At 43.6% G+C, this 23,624-nt stretch overlaps 1 protein-coding gene and 1 pseudogene across 3 annotated transcripts in view; one reads left to right on the top strand and one right to left on the bottom strand.

Moving 5' to 3' along the window:
* The window catches only part of Nlrp2 (NLR family pyrin domain containing 2), a 58,884-nt gene extending 35,510 nt beyond the window's left edge, over nt 1-23,374 (top strand). For all 3 annotated transcript variants that reach the window (XM_052169856.1, XM_052169855.1, XM_052169857.1), the window contains exons 6-12: nt 1,841-2,011; nt 3,863-4,027; nt 6,942-7,112; nt 9,232-9,402; nt 12,872-13,042; nt 20,663-20,833; nt 23,043-23,374. In XM_052169856.1, the coding sequence (XP_052025816.1) occupies nt 1,841-2,011; nt 3,863-4,027; nt 6,942-7,112; nt 9,232-9,402; nt 12,872-13,042; nt 20,663-20,833; nt 23,043-23,178 (1,156 nt within the window). In that variant the 3' untranslated portion in view covers nt 23,179-23,374. The remainder of the gene's footprint in view (nt 1-1,840; nt 2,012-3,862; nt 4,028-6,941; nt 7,113-9,231; nt 9,403-12,871; nt 13,043-20,662; nt 20,834-23,042) is intronic.
* Nucleotides 13,629-16,695, bottom strand: LOC127674219 (NACHT, LRR and PYD domains-containing protein 5-like; annotated as a pseudogene).
* Nucleotides 23,375-23,624: the final 250 nt, after the last annotated feature.

Here is a 23,624-nt window from a genome sequence, read left to right as displayed (position 1 = left end):
TGCTTGCTAATATAAAAACTATTTGCTGTGCTCACCAGTGAGATCAAACACAGCTTCTGGGCAGTGGTGGCACACGCCTTTAATCCCAGCCCTTGGGAGGCAGAGGTAGGCGGGTTTCTGAGTTCGAGGCCAGCCTGGTCTATAGCGTGAGTTCTAGGACATCCAGGGCTATATAGAGAAAACTTCTCGGGGCTGGGGGGCGGGGAATAACCACAGCTTCGAATGAATATCCCACATGCATACTACCATTGGGCTAAAGGTTCTCTTCTCTGAGTGCTATTCTCTAAATAAATAATCCTTAAAGCATTTTTTTTTTGTTTTACCCACTTACAGATGCTTTTCTACTTTTCCTAAGTATATGATATCATTAGCCATTGTGAAAATGGAAATTAAAGGTATTTTGAGGGCCTGGAAAGACAGCTGAGCAATAGGAGCACTTGCTGGTCAGCCAGAGGAGCTGGGTTCAATTCCCAGAATCTGCATGGTGGTTTACAACTGTTTATAAGTCCAGTTTCAGGGACTATAACACCTTCTTCTTGCCCACATGTACATAGGTGTTAATTCAGGCAAAACCTCACACTCCACAAATTATAAATTTTCAAAGCCGTACATTCCTCCCTAGCATGCCTTAACCTTTTCTTAACCTCAAAGCACTATTTCAATATATTTGTCTTTTTTAAGTTGCTATATATGACAGTAATCACCTGTCTGGTTTAGCTTACTTCACTTTATATCATGTCCTCTGTGGTGCTGCAAATGACTAAATATTATTATTCTGTAAAGAAACCGTGTTCTGTATTGAAATTATAACAGTTCCAGGAACATGAATGAATTTGGAAGTTACTAACCAAAGAAGGCAGATACATACCATTTTCTCTTTCAAACTGATTCTAGATTTTCATGTTTTTTTATGCATGGGTGTATATACATGAGTAAGGTTAGGTTATGAAACTATTCAAGAGGGTACTGATTAATTTTTGTGATATGAACATAAAACTAGAGTTTTGTGAGAGGAAAGCATCAGATGAGAAATTGGCTTGTAAGCAAGTCTGCGGGGCATTTTTTGGTTGATATTGATATGGAAGGGCCCAGCCTACTGTGGGTGGTCTTATTCCTAGGCTAGTGTTCCTGGAGGGAGGGGGAGCATATAGAAAACAGATCGAGCAAGCCGGTGATCAGTATTCCTCCATGGCCTGTACTTCAGTTCCTCAGTCATGAACTGTGATCAGGACCAAAAACTGCAAAATAAAACCTTCACTCCACAAGTGGCTTTTTGGTCATGGTATTTAATCACATGCAACAGAGAAGCACAGTAGACCCAGGGCCATGAGATGGGAAGCACCCTTAAGAGAAAAGAAGAACTGCAGGTAATAGAATATATATGTTGCATGAAAAAGAAGCAGGCAGGCGAGTCAAGATAAGCCAGGAAGAACAAAGTATACAGGAAAACGTCATAGCAACCATCCATTTGGCTGCTGATAGACAAGTTTCAAAATCTTTTGTAGAAACTGTGAAGATGTCCTAATCCTTAAAGCCCAGTCCTTAAATCACTTACAGTGAGACAAGCGCAAATAACTGTGTCTAGATCCTCAGAACCTGCACAAAACTACAAGGTTGCGAATGCCTGCAACCTCAGTGCCAGAAAGGTGGAGGGTGGAGGAAGGTGGATCTCTGGAAGCTTAAATACCTGCTGGCCTCGCCTCCTTAGTGCAGTTGCAAACCAATGAGAGATTCTGCCTCCTCAAGCAAAAGGTAGAAGGTGTGCTGGAAGATTCACAGGAGCGTGCAAGCACACGTGAATAACATGTAGAAATGAAAATTCACCTCTTGGTTTTCATAGGTCCCCGGATGTGCAACGCATGCTAACTCTCTGGTCAGACCTTTGTGACACATTTAATCTAAATGAGAAACTGGCCTTTCTAGACATCCACGAAAGCTTCCTCGACAGCGCCGCACTGGAGATTCTTTGTGAAAAGCTGCCCTCTGCTTCCTGTTGTCTCCAGAAAGTGGTGTAAGTAGGAGCTCATCTCCAGAGGAAAGCCCCCCCCCCCCACACACACACACCATAAAACCAAAGCGCTCACAATTATAGAGTGCTGGAAAAAAAATCCTCAAACTCATTTCCCAGGCTCAAACCAGGTATCCAAGACACCGAATTTAGATAGCCCTGCCATTAAGTTTATCTAGAGAAGATTCACATAGTAACCTCAGTGTTAATGCATGATACAGCTTTGATAGCCACAAATACCATAAGAAAAATCAAGATCCCAGAGAGTTTGAATCCTGCTATGGAGACCATTGGGCTCTAAATAGAACAGAGTCCCCAACCTCTGTGGGAACTTGGGTGATATATTTGTTGGAGGGAGGAAGGTTGGTTGGTCTACATATTATAGAATGGTAAGCAGTGTCCCGCCCTGGCCTCCACATGCCAGATATCAACAGCACTTTCTGCCTCCAGTCATAAGATAAATCTCAGTGTCTACAGATATCCAAGTATCGTCTAGTGTTCCCCAGGGGACACAGAGTCATGCCAAGTTGAAAACCACTGATGTAGAAAGACAAAGACAGCAATGTGCTTGAGGCATGAGCATAGAAAGTCAACCGGGCAGTGTGTGTGTGTGTGTCTCCATTACCAAAAACATGTACACAAGTTAATGAAATTGGAATAAAATTGTGTCAAAATATTGGCAGGGGAAAAGTTAAGCCTGTAACTTAAATGCATGAGGGCAGAGTGTGGGAAACGTTTCACTCTTACTTGAAATTAATCTGTAGATTGTGTGCCTAGAAGATTGAAATCTAGGAAGATATAAGTCACAAGGGTTTCAAGGATAGTTTCTATGTTGGACCATCGAAACAAAGCTTGTTGAGATGAGTAAGATCTGGAAATATCATATGCTGTAATGTTATAATATCAATATTATATACTCCATATTTTCTGAGAAGAGCTGACGGTTTGGAGGGGGTGGTTTAGGTGGTTTTGTGAGATCTATGTATGTTATATGAGAGGGTCTACGTAGCCCTGGTTTTCCAACAGCTTGTCTGTAGACCAGGTTGGTTTCAGACTTCTGACAATCTACCTGTCAGATTACACCACATAACACGAGAACATAGATCTTCTGTATTCTCTTACTCACTCACACAAATGGCATACTTGGCACAATAGGATCTTCCATCCATTTTCTTGTAACGCTATGTCCAGAGAACCTGATACAGCCTTCTGGAATCTGATGGCAGCTGTACTCACACAAGCATATACCCACTCACTCATACCCATACCTAGACTGACACTGTCACATAGTTAAAAATAAAAGATTATCATATGGTTGCACCAAACAAACAACAACAACAACAAAAAAAACATCTCCCCCAAATCAACATGTTTCTTGACATTTTCAGGGGTGGTATAGGTTTGTAGCTATGAAGTGGGGAAAAAAAAGGTAGCTTTAAGAGATAGAAATGCTAATTATTTTGGTTGGGATGATTATCTGACAAGGTGTACCCAACGCAAAACAGAGTTGTATGGCCTAAATACAACTTTGTCAACAGTGAAGAAAGGGGTGGCTTACCTTGAGGGAGCTAAAATGTAAGCATACCGTATTCCTTTGCTTCTGTTTATTGTACAGTAGAGGTAATAGAAACTCAAAAAACAGCTCTTTTGAAATTTGAATTATATTTATAATTGCGTGGAGAGGAATGTGAGGTATATATTTGTATGAGTGGGAGGCCACAGGACAATTGGTTAGAACTGGTTCTTTTCATTTGACTGGGATCAAACGGAAGGTGACAGGTGTGGTGTCAAGTATGTCTCTTTCCTGAGCCATCTCACCAGCATTCAAGATCTCTTTTGTATTCTTTTCTTCAGCCTCAAAAATATTTTCCCAGATGATGCGTATGGTAAATTGTGCCTCTGTTTTAATGGTTATGAAGCCATCACCCATCTGACCCTGCAAGGTGGTAACCTCAACAGCTTTCTTCCCTCACTACGTGAGGTTCTGGAAAACCCAGCCTGCAACCTGAAGTTTCTCAGGTCTGTCTCTTCATCCCCTAAAAGTCTGGTCATATAAAACTATCTTGGGTCTTTCTATATAGCAAATCTAAGTTAGAGGGAAAGATTTCTTATTTTCTAATGAATTGTTTTACTTACACCTCAGATTTCTTATTTTCTAATTAATTGTTTTATTTACACCCAAAATGTTGTCCCCTCCCAGAGTTCTTTACCCCATCCCTCCTCCCATTCACCTCTGAGAGGGTGATGCCTCACCCTCAGGCATGCCCGGTGTGAGGCTAGACAAAGCAGTCCTCTGCTAACACATGTGCTGGAGGCCACAGACAGACCAGTCCCGTCTCTGCTCTTTGGTTGGTGACTTAATATCTGGGACCTCCCAAGGGTTCATATTAGTTGACACTGTTGGTCTTCCTATGGGCTTGTTATCGCCTTCAGCTTCTTCAGTCCTTCCCCTAACTCTTCCTTAGGGGGTCCCCAACCTCAGTCCAATGGTTGGCTGTAAGAATCTGCATCTGTCGCAGTCAGTTCCTGGTAGAGCCTTTCAGAGGACAGCCATGCTAGGCCCCTGTCTGCAAGCACACCATAGCATCAGTGATAGTGTCAGGGTTTGGTGCCTACCCACAGGGTGGATCCCAAGTTGAGCCAGGCTCTGGTTGGCCATTCCTTCAGTCTCTGCTCCATTTTTGTCCCTGAATTTCTTTTGGACCGGAACAGTTGTGAGTCAAAATTTTTGAAGGTGGCTTGATGTCCCATCCCTCCACTGGGGGTCCCTGTCTACTGGAGGTGGTCTCTTCAGGTTCCATCTCCTGCTAAGATCACCCACATTGAGACCAGGGAGACTCACATCCTAGGTCTCTGGGACTGTCTAGAGATTCCCCTTTAGCCCCCAACCCCCAGAAGCCCCATATTTCCATTCATTCTCCCGGACTTTTGAGCTTCTTTTCTGTCTCTTGCCATAATAATAAAATTGCTTATGCTGAGAGACAGACAGACAGACAGAACAAACATGAGAACAACAACAACATTCAGAGCACATAGACTAGAAGACAGAAAAATCAGTCCTCACCTTCCCCGAGCTCTGAACAACTTAAACAACTCTATATGACACTCCTAGAGTTTAAGTAACAGCTTTAATTTTCTTATGGTGGTTGTAGTTATACTCTTCTTAGGTTATCATTCAACATAAGCTTGAAGACCCCCTTCTCCCAGCAAACTTGTTCCATACCATCAGTTAAGCCCTTCCCTGGCATCACTCTTGACTGGGATATCAGCTGTTGGGATGGTCTTACTGCTTATACCACCACCCCCATCCCGTGGTCCATGGATCCTAACATGACCACATTTGAACCAGCAGCAGTAGCAGGGACACAGTGTAAGGCCACAAACCATTCAATGTGTTTCCAGGTATGTGATATTCACCCATTTCTCTAGGTCTTCTTGTCAATAAAAAGGCAATAACATACAATCCATAAGGACTGGAACGTGAGGTAAAACAAATCATGAGATAAATTGTAATTGCTGTGAATACTATCCATGGAAAATGACCCTTTTTTTTCTTTTCCTGAGAGAATTATCTGGGGGAGGGGAGTATATAACTTGAATATTTGAGACTCAATTTTCACCTTAAATGAATAAGCTAATGCCCAAAATGAAAGGAAATTTCATTTAAGTTCAATGTATGTAATTTTTGGAAGCAATTGGCAGTGTACATGATATGCTGATACCTTGATGTAATTTGGTTATGTAGTTACAGTGTAGCTCAAAGGGAGAGACTCCTCATCTTTAGTATGTCTTAGTATGTTTAGTATGTTTTAGCTATGTGACATGTCATTGCGTGTGGGTTATCAACTTAAAACATTCGATGTTCAGATATAATTATTTCCAACGTGAGATTGGAGATATGTCACTTGCCTATAATCATGGGACTGGGGAGACTGAAGCAAGAGGATTGGAACTTGAGATCCACATCGTGAGACTCATCAGTCTCAGATAATCTATGAAGCTGGCTTGGGTGGTGCATACCTTTGATCCAAGGACTTGAGAGGCAGCAGCAGGTAGATCTAAAGGCTAGCCTGCTATACATAATGAGTTTGAGGTCAGTCATGGATACATAGATAAACCATGTCTCAAACTATATCTTTATATTCATAAATGTATGGCAAGGCAATTAGCAATACATGTATGCCTGTGGGTATGGAGCTGTCCTTGAGGCAGGGACAACCTCCCAGTGGTCACAACACCAAAGGAAAAGTTACTCTCCCTCTCCCAGCTGGCACTGATGGCTAATACCTCTTCAGGTAAGGGTAGGGATAAAAGGGAACATGAATTTGGGGTGGAACTCTGTTGAGTTGGCAGTAGGAATTAGTAGGAGAGGATGTGGATAAGATATCTGTTTTTATATTAAAAGAATTAAAAAATGAATTGGAAACAGGGCATCACTGTGTAGTTCCGGCTAGCCTGGAACATACTGTGTAGACCATATTAGCCTGTGCCCCCACAGAGATCTGCCTGCCTGCACCTCCTGAATGCTATGAAACTTGGTGAACTTAGGCAATTTAGACCATGGTTTTTGGACTCACCAAGGGAAGGAGAACACAAAAAATGGCCAAAGAGTATAAACATTGTGCCTTTGAACAGCTAGGAAGTAAACCATTCATTCCTACAATAGGAAAGATACTCAAAAGTCTGTCTGTGGGAGTTCATCCAAGGAGAACAAGCTTGGTCAGAAACAATCCGATCCCTTCAAATAGTCACAGTCAGTTTCTGCTCGCTTTATGTAAGCGTGATTTGATGTTCTACTATCTCTTTCAATTAGCTTTCTCACTTTGGCTTGCTATATACTTACTGAACTCAGTCACAACTTCAAGAGCAGCTATCCTACCTACAACATTTCTCTGGACCATTCAGAACATACTTGCTCTCATTTCATCCACAGCCTGAGATTGTGTTCTACCGCAGATCAGAAATGGGATGACTTCTTCCTAGCCCTGAAAGTCAATCAATCCCTGATATATCTGGATCTCACAGACAACAGTCTCTTGAACAAGGGTGCAAAGCTGCTATGTAAGGCTTGGAAGCAACCAAAGTGCAAACTGCAGAGGGTATCGTGAGTATGTCCTCTCTTCCTATGGGACATCACTTTGGACACTGAGCTATAGAGGCATGGTTGACGTCACACGTACAAGGCAACCCATATAGTTGTGGGGTCCACTTAAATCCAACGTAAGTCCAACAAAACTCTTCTAGTCAATGCAGATGACAAAAATGTATTGTAATCAGGGCCACACAACAGACCTCAGAAGCTAAACTGAGACCCTGAAGAGAAATTACACAGCATATTTAAAGGATGTGAGACCACAGAGTAAGAGGCAGTGGGGTGCACTGGATGTAGAAGACATCATATTTTGACATAAGGGATTGAGCAAGAGTTTTTTACTGATCAAGTTAGGATTTAATTGCTGGGCCTGGGAACATGAACTTAGTTTGACCCTGCCAGTAAGATGGAGAAGTTACCCTTGAGTTGTCTGAACTCAGACAACTGCCTCCTTATAATAGAAGCCATTCAGCTATTGGGAAGTCCCCAGTTCCTCTAGGACCTGGGACCTTGAATTTCACCCCATGGTTAAACAGAGTCTGAAAATGAAATGGCAGTACTTGAAATAAGTTTCTTCCCAACAATGAGTCCAGCCACACACACAGACACCTGACCTGCTTCTAAGGTTTTTGACTGTGCATTACTCATTTTGCTGAGTGATCTCCTTTTTGTTGAGAATCTTGAATTTTATTTGACTTTTAACATTTTCTTTTTTTTTATTAGATATATTTTTGTTTGTTTTTTCAAGATAGGGTTTCCCTGGCTGTCCTGGAATTCACTCTGTAGACCAGGCTGGCCTCAAACTCAGAAATCTGCCTGCCTCTGTCTCCCAAGTGCTGGGATTAAAGGCGTGAGCCATCACTGCCCTGCAGATATTTTATTTACATTTCAAATAACCCCTTTCCTGGTTTCCCCTCTGAAAACTATCTCATCCCTTCTGCTCACCAACCCACCCACTCCCACTTCCCTGTCCTAGCATTCCCCCACACTGGGGCATTGAGCCTTCTCAGGACCAAGGACCTCTCCTCTCATTGATGTCCAACAAGGCCATCTTCTGCTACATATGCAGCTGGAGCTATGGGTCCCTCCATGTGTACTCTTTAGTTGGTGGTTTAGTCCCTGGGAACTCTGGGAGTACTGGTTGGTTCATATTGTTCCTCCTATGGAGTTGCAAGCTCCTCCATTGGGGACCTTGTGCTCAGTCCAATGGTTAGCTAGGAGCACCCACCTCTGTATTTGTCAGGCTCTGGCAAAGCCTCTCAGGAGAAGCTAAATCAGGCTCCTGTCAGCAAGCACTTGTCGGCATCCACAACAGTGTCTGGGTTTGGTGACTGTATATGGGATGGACCATATGTCTGTGCATATGTCTGTGTGTCACTTGATAAAACTCACCCCCATTTTCTCTCCTCTGAATTTCTTCCATCTCTTCACCAGTCCCTCCCACTGAGGAGGGTTTGCTTAAACCCACTGAGTCTACTTACTGTACATGGGGTAAGATGGGAGTATGGGCCACCTCTCAGGAGACACATCCTTGAAATAGACTTGACTTTGCCTACCCTGGAAACCATCACCTGCCAATTGGTCCTCAGCACGAGCCCCTTCCCCACCCATGTTGGATTTTAGCTGGCTTAGTCTTAGGAAGTCTTAGATTGCTTTCCTAAGTCTGAATCCCTCATGTGATCATGACTTTGTGGTAGAAATCAACAAGAACATAAGGAGTTTATCTTCTGGAGACAGCTGGAAATGCCCTTTCCTGTCTTAATCGATGTGTAATTTGTTTAGTTTAACTTGGTTTGGGGTTTTTGTCTTAGGTGGGAATTTTTAACACTTTCGTATCTATGCACCATGCATACTGGCATTCTCATACCCACCTTCTGGCCAAAGCGCTCTCTCCCGACAAATCTCTCTCTCATTTATACCTATTCATATTATTTGATGACCCACCAAGATAACCAGGGCTATGTGTGAGGCTGTGGGTTTATAGCTGTGTGTGGAAGCCTGAGACACAACTAAGGAGAGTAATTCCCTCTTCTAAAGTCTCTTCATAGACAACAGTTGAGTTGAGCAGGGCCCCGTGAGCCTTTCCCCTTCCTAGACTTACTGTTGGTCCAGCTGTGTGCTTCATCCGCAGGTTGGAGAACTGCCTTCTTACTGAAGCCTGTTGCAAGGACCTCTCTTTAATTCTGATGCTCAGCCAGACTCTGACACACCTCAACCTGGCCAAGAATGAACTCGGGGATAACGGAGTGAAAAACCTGTGTGAAAGTTTAAGCTGCCCTGAGAGCAAACTACAGACCCTAGTGTAAGTCTCCTCAGCCTGCAGGCATTGCGGGTGTGTGTGTGTGTGTGTGTGTGTGTGTGTGTGTGTATGTGTGTGAGAGAGAGAGAGACACGGGGGGGGGGAGGGTGAGGGGGGATCATGGTTATGTTAACTACCACAAATGCTATGCTAAGATCTTCCAGGTGAGTGATAGACTATAACAACAGTATTGGCTGGGGATGCACCCCAGTGGTAATAGTTACATATAGCCTAAGGAAAGTCCTAGCTTCAGTATCTCCACCATTATAGAATATGTAATGGTAATATTCTATAGGGAAATGAGAAGAAGATCTGGTTTCCAGGTCTGACTTCCCTTTTGGTCTTGGTTTTAGTTTTGGTTGACATGGTGTCTTATATATCCCAGGCTGGCCTAGAATTCACTGTGTACCAGACTTTAAACTTCCTGATCCTTCTCCTACCAAGTACCTGGATCATAAGGATGTGCCCCCATACCTGGAGTCTTTTTTTTTTTTTACTTCTGCTTTTAATGTTTTTGTAAAGTATGACCCATTGAGTCCAAGTAGTACTGTTGGCACGAACTCAGGTGTGGGATCATCCCCTTGGGGGAAGGACAACCTACCAGTAGGCACCTCTCAAAGAATGGTGAGGCTACTTTCTCTAGCAGTCAACTATGAAGTTTTTAGTAGTAAGAGGAGACGGTCCTCAGAAGCCCTCCCCCATATGTAGTACTTTTCCCTGACTCGGTCTTCTGGAGATAACCATGGCTGCTGTGACTTCATGTGTACTGCAGCATGTCACGTCCAGAAGACACTGTTTCTAGCCCTCCTCTCCATCCTCATGGCGCTCCTCTCCATCCTCACAGTGCTCCTCCCCATGCTCCAGCTCTGTCCTTTCATAAGACAGAATCTTGCTGTGACTCCCAGGCTGGCTTTATATTCAAAACAATCCTGTTTCAGACTGCCAAGTACTGTTCCACCAAGCCCAGCCTAACATCCTCTTCAAGTCTGTGTTTTTAGCGCTATGTAACATAAAAGTATACATGGTTGGGTAGAGATGGAATTGACAAGCTCAATATGACCCTAGTTTTAATTCTGGAATCTGTAGGGTCCATTCTATTTTAAGATAATTTTTTGAGATTAAAATATAATTAACAATATTTCTCCCTTCCATTTCTTACCTCCAAACTTTACCAAATGTCTCTGGTTGATACTATATGTTATTTGTAGGTATGTGTTCAGGGCTGATCACTTGGCACTGGTCCCTGGGGATAGACCACCTCTATTGCTCCCAGCTTTCCTCAGTTGCCTATTTGTGTAGTGTTGAGGCCTCAGGGGATTTTCCTTATCAAGTCTTGCCTTCTCATTAATATCATCCTTATTTATTTAGCTCATGTTTGGGAAGTCATGTTGGTGAGACTTTGAGTGTAGCCTCTGACATTACCAGGAGATACAATTTCATAGTAGGCTTCCCGACCCTCTGACTCTATGGATCTTTCCACACCCTCTTCTGTAATCTTCCCTGACCCTCAGGCACAGGGAGTTGTTTGAAGATACATCCTTTGAAACTGGGCTCCAAAACTCTGAAGTTTCATTGGTTGTGATGTTCTGCAGTTGTCTCTTATTGTGTTGCAAAGAGAAGTTTCATAGCATTAGTTTCCAAAGAAGAATGGGGCTGTACCACAGAGATTGTGTTTAGCACTGACAACACTACTCTACCGGGTGACAGAGAGGTCACTGCCAACATTTAAACACTGGCTCTGTTGGGATGAGGGTCACAGTACAGTTGGTTCTCATTGCTTCCGATTACTGTAATAAATGCTATGATAAGCAGCAGCTTGGGGAGGAAAGGGTTTGCTTCATGCTACATCTTGTAATCCATCTTGAACAGAAGCCAAGGCAGGACCTGGATGCAGGATTTGATGCAGAGGTCATAGAAGGAGCTCTACTTACTGGATAGTTCACTTTGGTTTTTTGATGCCACCCAGTACTACCTCCCAGGAGTGGCACCACCCACAGTGGCTGGGGCCTTCCCACATCAACAATCAATTAAGAAAAATCCTTACAGACTTGCCTACAAGACAATCTTATGGAGTTACTGTCTCTATTAAGGTTTCTTTTTCCCAGATGACTCTAGCCTCTGTCAAGTTGACAGTAAATAGTGAGGTTTGTGTATAAGGTCTGTAGTTCCCTCCTCAACACCATGAAAGGAAGAAACAGTGGAGGACGGAGGAAGTAAAGAGAGGAAGAGTAGTAGCTGTCAGCTTCTGTGGTTTTAACCTTTGCAATAATGTTAAACAGCCAGGGTCTGATAACTACTTGGTAGATGGAAGGAAAGAACGCCCTAATAATACACTAAGTATCCAACCAAACGCAGAAGTCCAAAGCCATGAAGACCCTATCCACCTAACTAGCCAAACCTTGACCCTATAGTTATGTTAGAAGACACTATCATCAATACTGGCAGGAAGGCACATGCCTGTAAACTCAGCATTTGGAAGTCAAAGGCAGGAGGATCACAGCCTGTGCTACAGAGTGAGACCCTAGTCCCCTCCCCCCCCAAAAAAAAATCACAGGAAACTCACTACCTCCTAATATCACCAAACACAGTCATGAAGTAATTGTCAGCATTTATGAAGCAACTCCTGCATACAGGCACTATGCTAGGAACGTAGCGATGATCTATGCCCCATCCATCAAGTACTACAAATTGAATGGTTTCTCTGTTGTGGGATAAGAGTTGCATTTACCTATGAGCATAAGTATTTAAAAGATGGTTGGAAACTGTATCCATTAAATGATATGTCCTTTTCATTCTCCTCTAGGGTCTTTGTTGTCTTCTCTCCACAGGTAGACAATAGCAGGCATACCAATTAATTTTATTTACTTATTTATTTGAGAATTTCATATATATATATGTGTGTGTGTGTGTGTATATATGTACACAAACACATACACCCATACACATATACACATACATGTGTGTATGTGTGAATGAGAAGCCGGTCCAGCCCAGTCTCTCTGGCCCTGAAACAGGATGGTCAGGAACTCATTTTATTGTATCAGTCACTTGTTTATATAGGGTTGAGGAGGGAGATAGGGATTTTTTTGTGGGGTGAGATGACACAGGAGGCAGGGAAGGGTGATGGGGAGGGTAAGGAGTGACCGACAGGGCCAACAAAGTTATTTGAAATTAGCAGTAGCTAGGCAAAAGTAGGCTTAAGCAGGTTGTGATGAGTCACTCCAGTATGGAAGTGACCGAGACAGGTCTCTAAACTCGAGCAAAGGCTGAGGCTCCCTCACTAGGCCTCAGTATCTGACCAAATAAGGCCCAACAGAAACCCACTCTGATTTCATTCCAATATCATTTATCACAATGTCTCTAAACTTGACTGGAACCAATAACTTGAAAGTAGTAGCTTGGGTACTTCACCCCAGAATGGACTGAGGTGCTTGTTTTCTGATTTTTGTCCCTGTGTATGTGGTTTTTCCAGACTGTGGTCCTGTAACATCACCAGCAATGGTTGCCTTTATCTGTCAAAGATGCTCCAACAAACACTGAGCCTGGAACACTTGGATCTGGGACTAAATCGCATTGGATCCGCCGGGGCAAAGTCACTGTGTGAGGCTCTGAAGAATCCCAAGTGTAAATTGAAAAGTCTGTGGTGAGTTGTGCCATTTTGAATTGCAATCTGTACCTCGAAGGAGCTTTCGAGTGTAGCAGCAGATGTCTTCAGAAGCAATAGGGAGGTCCTGAGTCAAGTCAGTTGAGTATTGTATCACATTTTTCTAGTATTCGCATCTACAACTGGTACCTGGAGGTCAGTAGGACAACATGAGAGGATTGATTGATTCTCTCTTCTAGAGTTCAAACCCAGTTTGGCAGGCTTAGCAGCAAGGGCCTTTACCAACTGATCTCCCTCTCTAGCCCCGAGTTGAGTGGTCTTTTAAGTCATCAGACAAGGGGTTGGAGAGAGAATGACTCGGCAGTTCTCTTTGGTGCTCACAAAGAACAGAAATTTTGTTCCCAAGCTCACATCAAGTGGCTCCAAATTTGCTGTAAGCACCAGCTCCAGGGAGCCTGTTTCCTTCCTACCTCATTGGCCACACAGTTGGCATGTGAAGCTTTTTTTTTTTTCTCTTTTCTAAATGCACTGTGTTTATTTCACTCTTGCCACATCCTCTGAGGTGAGACAAACATTTCACATATAATGAAGTCCTAGGACGCGAAGGAGAAGGGGGCTCACGTCTTCAGTTTTTCTACCAGTTCCGGTCATCTTCATCAATAGTATACCCTTCACCATGAATCACCAATTGGGACTTGATAAACTGCACTTCCTCCAGCTGTCTTCTCACCTGGGCATAGTCCTGTTTCCACGGGCCAGTTATCCACAGGTTAGAGGCAGGGCATTGGAACACAGAGCCCAGCTTGAACATCCCTGATGTACTGACATATTCTTCAGGAGGTTTAGGCTGTTCAGGTGTGGGTTGCAAGAGAGGGCCTGTGACAATGCCTCACAGCAGTTGGAAGTCAACTCATATGCTCCCAACCCAAGTCTCCTCAGGGAGCTGCTACTTTGCTTCAGTCCCTCCAACAGGGCTGTGACTCCTTTTGTCACCAGGGTGTTGTTTCCAAGATCCATGCTTTTTAAGTGGTTGGTTGTTGAGATCATACAGGCCAGGTCCTCACAGTGGTCCTCTGTGAGCTGGCAGTCCACCAGTTCCAGTTCTTGAAGGTGACAAGTGGGTTCCTTTAAGGCTTTACACAGTAGCTTTGTTGCACTATTTAAGGGATTCATGGCCAGTCTCGGTCCGTCAGCTTTCTGTTTGTAAGTATCAACACCAGGAAGCCTGTAGGCATCATGTACAATGTTGCAGTGATTCATTATCAGCCGCTGTAGAGCACCTTCCGGATCCCTCAGGAACTGACACAGCTGTTGCACTTCTTCAGTCCCCTGGCTCTTGTTTGACCAGCACAGGCGAGTCACATAGTTCTGGTTGCTGAAAAGGGCTGAGGCCAGAAAGGTGGCAGCTGACAGGTGTGAGGTCGCAGCTGTCTGGCATCAGCTTCTGCAGTGGACACATTGAGCTACTGAAGGCATCCCTGAGGGATGTGACGCTCTTTCCTCCCACCTTATTTTTGACCAGTCTGAGACTGGTCTTAGGCTGGCGCTTGAAAGAAGGTATCCAACCTCAGTCTCCAGGGAGCAGCTTGGATGTTTCAGTGTGTCAGAGGCTAACTTCATGTCGTCATCCTTCATGGAAGTGTTCCCTAGATTGAGGTATTTTAAATTCTGGTTGCTAGCAAGGAGCATTCAGAGATATTTCAGGCCAGACAGGACCTCTGCACTCTTAAAGGTCAGCTTCTGTACAATGCAGGACAGATTCCTCAACTCCAGGCACAGTCTTTAAGGCCCATTTGTTCAAGATGCTGTTGCCCGAGTCCATCTCCTTCAAGTTCGGGTGGGTGCTGAGCACAGAGCAGACATTTTCCCACCACTTTGGGAGGAGGGGCTTACCCTGTGTCTCCTGGAGAGCAACAGGGCACAGCTCGAGAGTATTATCCACCAAGAAGAGGTCTCTGATCCATCTGGATTGCCTTCAAGTTCTGACAGTGCTGGAGACAGTTAGGAAGATACCATCAAGTCCATCTTCTGGTTAATCAGAAGCCACACTTCTTGGAAGCCATTGAGAACCATGTGAACAAACTATATCTTGAGACTCAGATAGTAGACATCCAGGGTGTCCGTCGGGCTGGTGCCAATGACCTGGTGACCTATCAGACCTGTGTTGGAGTTTCTTACCAGTCTTACCAGTCGGGGTCATGAGACATCCAAACAGAACTTCCAGAGTCTTCAAGATATCCTTCTTCATGAGGCCAAATAAGAGACAATTCTTCCTGAGGAGGTGAGTGTCATTAGTTCTTCTCACCTCCGAGATGCTCCTTTGTTTTTGTTTTTTGTTTTAAAATGAGGAAAAAAAATACTGATTCCACTCCCCAGCCCTTCTAAAACATAATACAGGGCAGCAAAGAAATCTGCACGCCAAGATGGAAGAAAATACAACACTGCTCACGTGCTGTTCATTTGAAAGAGGGCCAAGATCTCAGACTTCTTTTGGCTGCAGGTCTTCAGGTCATCATCGTAAAACACCGACCTCATGGTCCACGGTCCCTCAGCTGCCATCCTGCACAAACCCACTAGGGTAATTTGCTCTTCCTGACTGAGAGCGCCCTGGGGAGGCCTTCTCAAGGTGAGCTTGTGGAACACCAGTGCAGCATACAAACCGGTGAGCATCTGGCAGGGTAGAGTGCATCTCTTTCCCAGCTGCTTCTGCAGCTGTAGAGCCTCACAGACCAGGAGGGGGCAGCTGGCATTGGACAAATAGTTGGTGATTCTCCATCACGGAATGGAAGACTTGCATTCTCTGAGAGTCATTGGAGATGTTCTCAAGGACCAGCTGAGATCTCCTTGGTGCAGACAGTCCTTCAATCAGTATATAGAGGGGGGACACCACCATTGACGTGAGCTTTTCTAAGCCTGTGTTTCTGGTGGTAATGATGAGAAAGGACTCGGGTAGGAAGGCCTTCCTCAAGAGGCTGTACATTAGGATGTATATGGGCTGTTCATCCTTCCAGTCTCCGGAGACTGTGATATCATCATGTTGGAGGACAGAGCCCACATCATCCAAACCATCTGTGACGAACAAGAGTCTTTCTGGTTGGGACATGATCTTTCTGGTTGGGACATGATCTTTCTGGTTGGGACATGATCTTTCTGGTTGGGACATGATCTTTCTGGTTGGGACATGATCTTTGTCACTGGAGCCCAGGAGTCTGGCCACTCCTTGGCAATCAGTTGTGCCAAACTGCCCTTCTCTGTCCACTTTCTTTCTCTAACAGAGGTAGATGACATAGGACGTGTCTTTGGTAGAGTTTACCCTGTGCCCAGCCCAGAATAATACTTCTGGCCAAAGCTGACTTCCCAACTTCTGGTCTTCCATGTAGGATAATGGTGTGAGACCTGAAGGTTTTCTGGTATGGTTTAAAAGCATCAGACAACACTTTCATCTCTGGGATGTCATGGTGTAGATCCGCACATGCATCAGATTTAGCTAGCACATGGGCTTTGTGTTCTTAGAGGTCACCCTGCTCGCTTGCCTTTGTCATTGCATCTCCTTCCTCAGCTTGCAAGGCTTCTGATGTCTGTTCCCAGCCTGGTCCTTGGTCTTTCAGGATTGCTTTACTGTCTTTTTCTGGAGAGACAGTGTGCTTTCTGATGTCTGTTCCTGCTCTGGTCTTTGGTGCGCCACATGTAAAGTTTGTTTGTTTGTTTTTTTGTTTGTTTGTTTTTTAAAGGTTAGCTAATGGATGTGAATGCTGGCTGTGCAATCGTGAGACTGGGGTCACATTCCTAGCATCAACATAGAAAAGTCAAGTGTGATGCCTATAATGTCAGCACTGGGAAAGCAGGGACTTGGGCATCTCTGGGGCAAATGGGCAGCCATTCTAGCCAAATTACAAATCCCGGGCTCATAGAGAAGGCTTATCTCAAAATATGAGATAGAGAATGCTGAAAACAGTATCGAGCTCCTGGCCTCTACAAACAATGGCACATGTGAACATTCACACAGGGACACACATTACACAAGCAGGGTATGCAAATGTCTCCTCTTAAAAAAAATTAAGGATAAGATGCATCAAGCCAAGCACAATCACCCATTGCTGCCCAGATCCCTATATTAGAGAGGTAAGAGTTGGACATTATACCTATGGCCTCAGTAAGGTCAATGGAGTCTACTTGATTCTGTCCTACAAATCCCAGGCAAGTTAGGAGCATCAATCAAATGCTCTTCATGACAGCCCTTAACAGTGAGAGACTCGTAGAAGTGCAGTCATATGATTGTCACCCAACAAATGTCCTCCCTATTCATTCCCATTTGTCACAGATGCCAGAGTTCCTTGTCTTATGGCTGAGCAATACTCCATTGTAGGTATCTGCCACACTTTGCTTAACCTACCAAATCTGTCGGTGGTGCTTGGCTTGTTATACTTGAAAGTAGTATCAGTAGGTCTTCAATGAATGCCAGGAAAACTTAAAAAGCCAGATTCACAGAAGCAGAGAGTAAGACCTCCAAGGTCTAGGGCTGAGAAAGTAAATATTGGTAGAACTCCAAATATTATACACACATTGTATTATATATATATACATACATATATATGTGTGTGTGTATAATATTATTGTACTATCTAATATAATTAATATATTATTGCATAATATATAATACATAATATATAACATATATACAAGATTATAAAAACAAATTTGGATGCTCCAACACAGTGTAGTAGTGACCAAATTATTTCTTTGTAGACACTGATGCACAAGAGGCATCAAATCATCATGTTGTATACCCCGCATATAAGCTGCATCAAATATTTTGAAAGAGGTTTTACTACATAGCCCAGGGCACCCTCAAATTTGCAGTCTTCTAGTCCAGTTTCCTGAGAGCTATGTTTACAGGTGGGTCACCCTATGTAACCTAGCTTGTCAATTAAATGTTTTAAAATAAAACATGTGATCTTGTGTTTGTAACACATGTTAGTATGGTATATTTTCAGTGTTCCATATCTATTTTTCTATTTTTTTTTTAAGAGAAATGCTTGTACGCTTTTAAAACTTAAGCACCCAAGCAATGCCACGAGATAATCAAAACAGAATCCTCAGAGGGCAATCCAGATACCAGCATCTTTGAGGGGCAGAGGGGAAAAGAATCTTAAACTGGGAGTAAATGGTACATGACTAAAATCCCGTCACTCAAGAGCATGAGGCAGGAGGATTGAGGGTTTATTGCCAGATTTGGCTGTGTTGTAAGACTCAGCCTCAAAAAATAAAACAATACACATATGCATAAGACAGGCTATTTTAATAGATGCCTACATGAGGGCCTTGGGCTCACTATCCCTTCCCTCAGCCTACCAAGTGGCAGAATTATGTCAGGTCTGGCTGACTCTGTACTGTGGCCTAGCATCAATATTGCTGCAATCAGGCAACAGTATTTTTAGTATGCCTTTTACTTTTAATGTTTGCTAGTGTGTATTAATCATGCATTATGATGGAGTCATTGTGAAACAGGGTTGGGTGTGTCTGCTGAAAACGTGGCTGTCATGATAAAAGATAATAATAATCTAGCATTATTATTCAAACACTTGCCAAGCCATGAACTCAGCGCTTGCCACGTGGAGTTCATTCAGCAGCACGGACTGAACTTAACCCATGACCTGAGATGAGCTTGATATTCCACATATGTGTCCCTGCATATGTGTCCACATGTCCACCATGCGTGTGCACATCACTCGATTGCTTCTGCAGCCCCTCCTCTCTGCCTCCTGTACACTTGGCAACCCCAGATGGAAGGAAGCCTTTCTCCTGTGTTGAACATAGCCATTTTCCTGTTTCCCTAGAGAGTGAGTTGAGCTCTTTGTTCAAAATGGAATGGGTCTTTGGGCCTTTCTCCCCTACCTAAGACCTTCAGTATAAGCTGTCCTCTGAGCAGATTACTTCCTCACTTTGGGTGTTTTCCTCTATCCGTTCTTCTTTCCAAGTCCAGTCTATTTGGAGATCTTGGAACCTTCTTCCAGTTAGAATTTGTATCTCTACCTGTTCAAACATAGCAGCATCTAGGTGCATGTGTTGACCTTACATGGATCATATTTGAACATCTTTGTTTCGCCTGTAGTTTTTCTTCTCAAACTTTATTTAAATGTTTACTATCCTTATTTTGAGGTGGAGAGAGAGTTAGAGCATTCCAAAACATGAGTGTGTTCTCTCCTTCTACCATGTGAGCCCCAAGGCTTTACCTCTACCATTCTATCTCACCACCCACCACCCACAATGTTATTAACCTTTTCCTATGTATCCCAAGCTAGCTTCAAATTCTCTATCGAGCAGAAGAGGACTTTTGACTCCTGGTCCTCCCAAGAGCTGGGACCACTGACATACACCACCATATGTTATGTAGATGCGGTGATTGCATGCATCATATATGTATAGGCCCCCTCAGCTTGATACAAGTTCACATAATACCTGTAAGGCAACATCAGGCCTTTGGGTGAGTTGTTTCCCTGTCTGGAGATCTCCTACTCCAGATATCTGCAGCTCTTTCTCTCTCTTCTCTCATGTCACCCACAGCCCTTGATCTGGGACCCCAATACTCCTTTTCTTTCATAATCCTTCCTTGTTCATGTAATATGCTACACAGTACACTGTTTTTGTTTTCCATAAGGGAAGAAGTTTCTGTTGCTCATTGTTGAGGTGTGAGGGTGTTGGGCCCTCACACCCATGTGCCTGTCCTACAGGATGATACCCATAGCATTGGTTGAATTAATTAGCTGCTACTTAAATTTGTAACTTTTTATTGTATGAGATTCTCATATATGTTTACCATGTATTTTGATCTATTCCTCCACTAGCCCCAAGTCTTTCCTGGGACTGCCTAATCTATCTTCCTCCCAACTTCATGTTCTTTTATTGTTAATATTATTCAGTCCGCTTAATCCAATACTGATCGTATGCACATAGGTGTGCAGACATGGGCAACCTACCACGTCTTCATCTCCGAAGTGATTCTTCCTCTGTCAACTGATGATAGCTCCTCAGTAAGGAGGGGAGTCTCTGGAGCCCCTCGCTCATCTATGCTGACATGTTGACTAGTTTGTTCTGTACAGGTCTAATGCAGGTAACTATAGTTGATATGAGCTCATGTGTGTGACGGTCAGGCCGTGTCCTTATGATAGTGTTCCACGTGGCTCCCCTCCATGCTCCAGCTCTTAGTTCCCCCCTTTAAAGATGTTTTCCTGAACCTTGAAAGGAGAGAAGCTGATGAACATGACCCTCTATGGTTGGGCAGTAAACACTTCTTTTACTCTTATCACTGTGATCCGTTGTAAGAGTCTTCATTAACCACACTTAGCTGTAAAACGCGGCTTCTCTTACTAAACCTGCAAACAACACAGGTTATAGTGATAAACGCATAGAGTTCTCAGTTTGACAGTGTGTGACCATCTAGGGACATGAAATCTGGTTCCCCACGAGAAAACTTTTAACCCTCTTTACAGTACCATGTAGCCTCCTTTCTAGGGTCCTCAAATCTGAGCAGAAACTTGTTGGTAACCGCCATCACTGTCACAAGCAAGCACAACTTGGCCTAGGTGGTGAGCATTAGAGTGCACTAGTTAGGATCCAGTACTGGATAAGACTTAATGAGCTTTGTGTCTTGTCTGCAAGGCTGTGTGGATGCTCCATCAGTCCATCTAACTGCAACGACTTCTCTGAGACTCTCGCAAGCAACAGCACCCTGAACACCCTAGACCTGTCTCAGAACTCCATGGGAACGGATGCTGTAAAGACCTTCTGTGAAGCCTTGAAACTGCAAGTTTGCCCCCTCCAAACACTCAGGTGTGACCCCACTCTTTTTGATTTCACAGTGTTTCATCCATGGAGGTTTTGGTGGTGGTGAGACACTCAATGCTACAGAATGGTTCACTGTTGACATCAGTCACCGGCAATCTGCTCCATTCATTGGCATTTAGTCAGCAAATAACATTTAAAAAATTTCGAGACAGGGTTTCTCTGTATAGCCCTGGATCTCACTCTGTAGACCAAGCTAACCTCAAACTCAAATCTGCCTGCCTCTGCCTACCGAATGCTGGGATTAAAGGTGTGCACCATCACATCCAGTGGTCACCAAATAATATTAACCTTCTCTTTGACCCTTCCATTGCACTGGTGGGTAAACAGTCATAGAGTGAATGCGTGGGAGACCAAGAAGCCACACTTGTTAGACATTTGTCTATTAGGGAAAACAAACTGCAAGTCTAACATGGTGTCTCAAGCCTGGTGTGGTGGCTCAGGTCTGTTTTCTGGTCCTTGGCAAGTTGAGATAAGATTGCCATACATGGGCCTACATGGTGAGTCTCAAGCTTTCCTAGATTATATAGGATGAAATGCTCTCTCTAAATAACACAAAAATGTGGCTGGGGAGATAGATTACTTAATAAAGTGTCTGCTACTCATATATGAGAACCCCAGAATGCACTTAAGTATATGAGTTTGCAATTCCAGTTTCTCCAAAACTTGATAATACAACAATCTAGCCAACCGATGAGCCCCGGTTTCACAGACCCTGATTCAAAATATGACTGAAGGATCCGTGGCTCTGTAGTGTGTCTCTGTCACTACAGATATCTTTTTTTCACTACTAAATCAATATGCAGGGCTGAGTAACTCAGTTGATAGCATAGTTGTCTAGGGTGTACCTTGAGTTTGATCCCTAGAACTGCATAAAAATGACTTGTGATGGTAAACTTGAAAGGCAGGGGTGGAGTCAGAGCAAGCATGGGCTGGAACGAGGCCCCTGCATAGGTGTAGCAGATGTGCAGCTCTGTCTTCACACAGGTCTCCACAACTGGAGCAGGGCCTGTCCCTGACTGACTCTGTTGCCTGTCTGTGGATCCTGTTCCCCTAACTGAGCTACTTTGTCTAGCCTTGGTAAGAGAGGATGTGCCTAGTCCTGTGTGACCTGATGTGCCAAGAGGAGATGATACCCAAGGAGGACCTCCCTGTTCTCAGAGGAGAAGGGATATTGGGGAGAGTTTTTGAGCAGGAACTGGGAAAGGTGGGCTAATGTTGGGGTATAAAGTGAATAAATAATGAAAAAAGGTTGAGTGGGGAAGATCAAAAATTCAAGGCCATCAATAGCTACATATGAATTTGGGGCTAGCATAGGTTCCATGAGACCCAATAGGCTGGGGCTGGAAAGTTACTAAAATTCTTGCTGTGCTAACATGAAGACCTTAGTTTGGATCATCAGTACGCACATAACAGCTAGGCACGGCCATGCAGGTCTGTAATTCCAGTACTTAGAGACAGAGTCAGAAAGATTCTGGCAGCTTTGTAGCTAGCCAGTGAATCAAAATGGTAAGTTCCAGGGTGTCAGGGAGAGAGCACGTGCTGCTCTTGCAGAGGGCCCAGGTTTGTCCTCAGCACCTGCAAAGTGGCTCACAACTATCTGTAACTCCAGCTCCAGGGATCCAGGGTCACCTTCTGAGATCCCACAGGAACCAGGCATCAGGCCTGAAGACATACATGCAAGCAGGCAAAACACTTATGTATATATATATACATACATATATATATACATGTATATATGTGTGTATATGTGTGTATATATGTATATATGTATATATACACACACGTGTATATATGTATACGTATATATATACATATATATACACACGTGTATATATGTATACGTATGTACATATATGTGTATGTATGTGTATATATATGTGTGTATATATATATACACATATATATGTATATATATATATATATATATCTGGGAATGAGCATTATGGTAAAGAATCAGTTGAGAGACATCCCTGTGGCTACCTCTAGCTTCTCTCTACAGCCACGGGAGTGTATTCCACCAGCACGTGACTGGGCACACATGCAGACACCAAAATAAAATGTAAAATATCACTATGCAATTCCACCTTGCAGTGTAGTATTAAAGTGGCCCACAAGACATTTAAGGCATGCGGGATGTTTACATGGATTTTTCTCAAAAGAAACCATTTTTTTTTCTCCTTCGGTTGCAACCTAGGTTGAACTATGATGGCGCTAAGCCCAGTATCCGGAAGCTGATTGAAGAAATGAAGGAGAGCCACCCACACCTGACGATTTCCTGTCACCAAGTGACTCTTAAAAAGAGTCCTCTTTTCCCTCATTGCATTTTCTGAGGCCATTACCTTCCAAAAGAGTTAGGTGGCCTTGAAGATGTGGGTGAAGGCTCTCTGGTCACCCTGTCTGATCTGTTGGTATCTGGGCTAACTGTCCTTATTCTTCCCAGGTCTGTATATAAAACTCACACATGTCACGGAAAGCATGATAAATGTAACACGTTTGTATCACTGGTATGTTGAGGAATAAAAGTGAGAGCAGGCATGAAGAACTGTGTTGACTAATGGTGTTCCACAAAACTCAAGGAAAATCTTAGGGTAACATGCAACACTATTCCTGAGCAGATGCTAACTACCCGTGCCCAGATCGGGCACCCATGACAAAGTATGGATACCACGAACATCCAATTTGGTAAACCAGAAATTTTTTTATTAGGATTACTTCCAGAAGCAGCAATGACTCAAAGGCAGCCATGTCACCAAAACCCATACCAGTATTGGGCAAT

The sequence above is a fragment of the Apodemus sylvaticus genome, chromosome 23 (genome assembly GCF_947179515.1).
Source record: "Apodemus sylvaticus chromosome 23, mApoSyl1.1, whole genome shotgun sequence".
In the NCBI taxonomy this organism is placed as follows: Eukaryota; Metazoa; Chordata; class Mammalia; order Rodentia; family Muridae; genus Apodemus; species Apodemus sylvaticus.
This window is presented reverse-complemented; position numbering and strand designations above follow the sequence as displayed.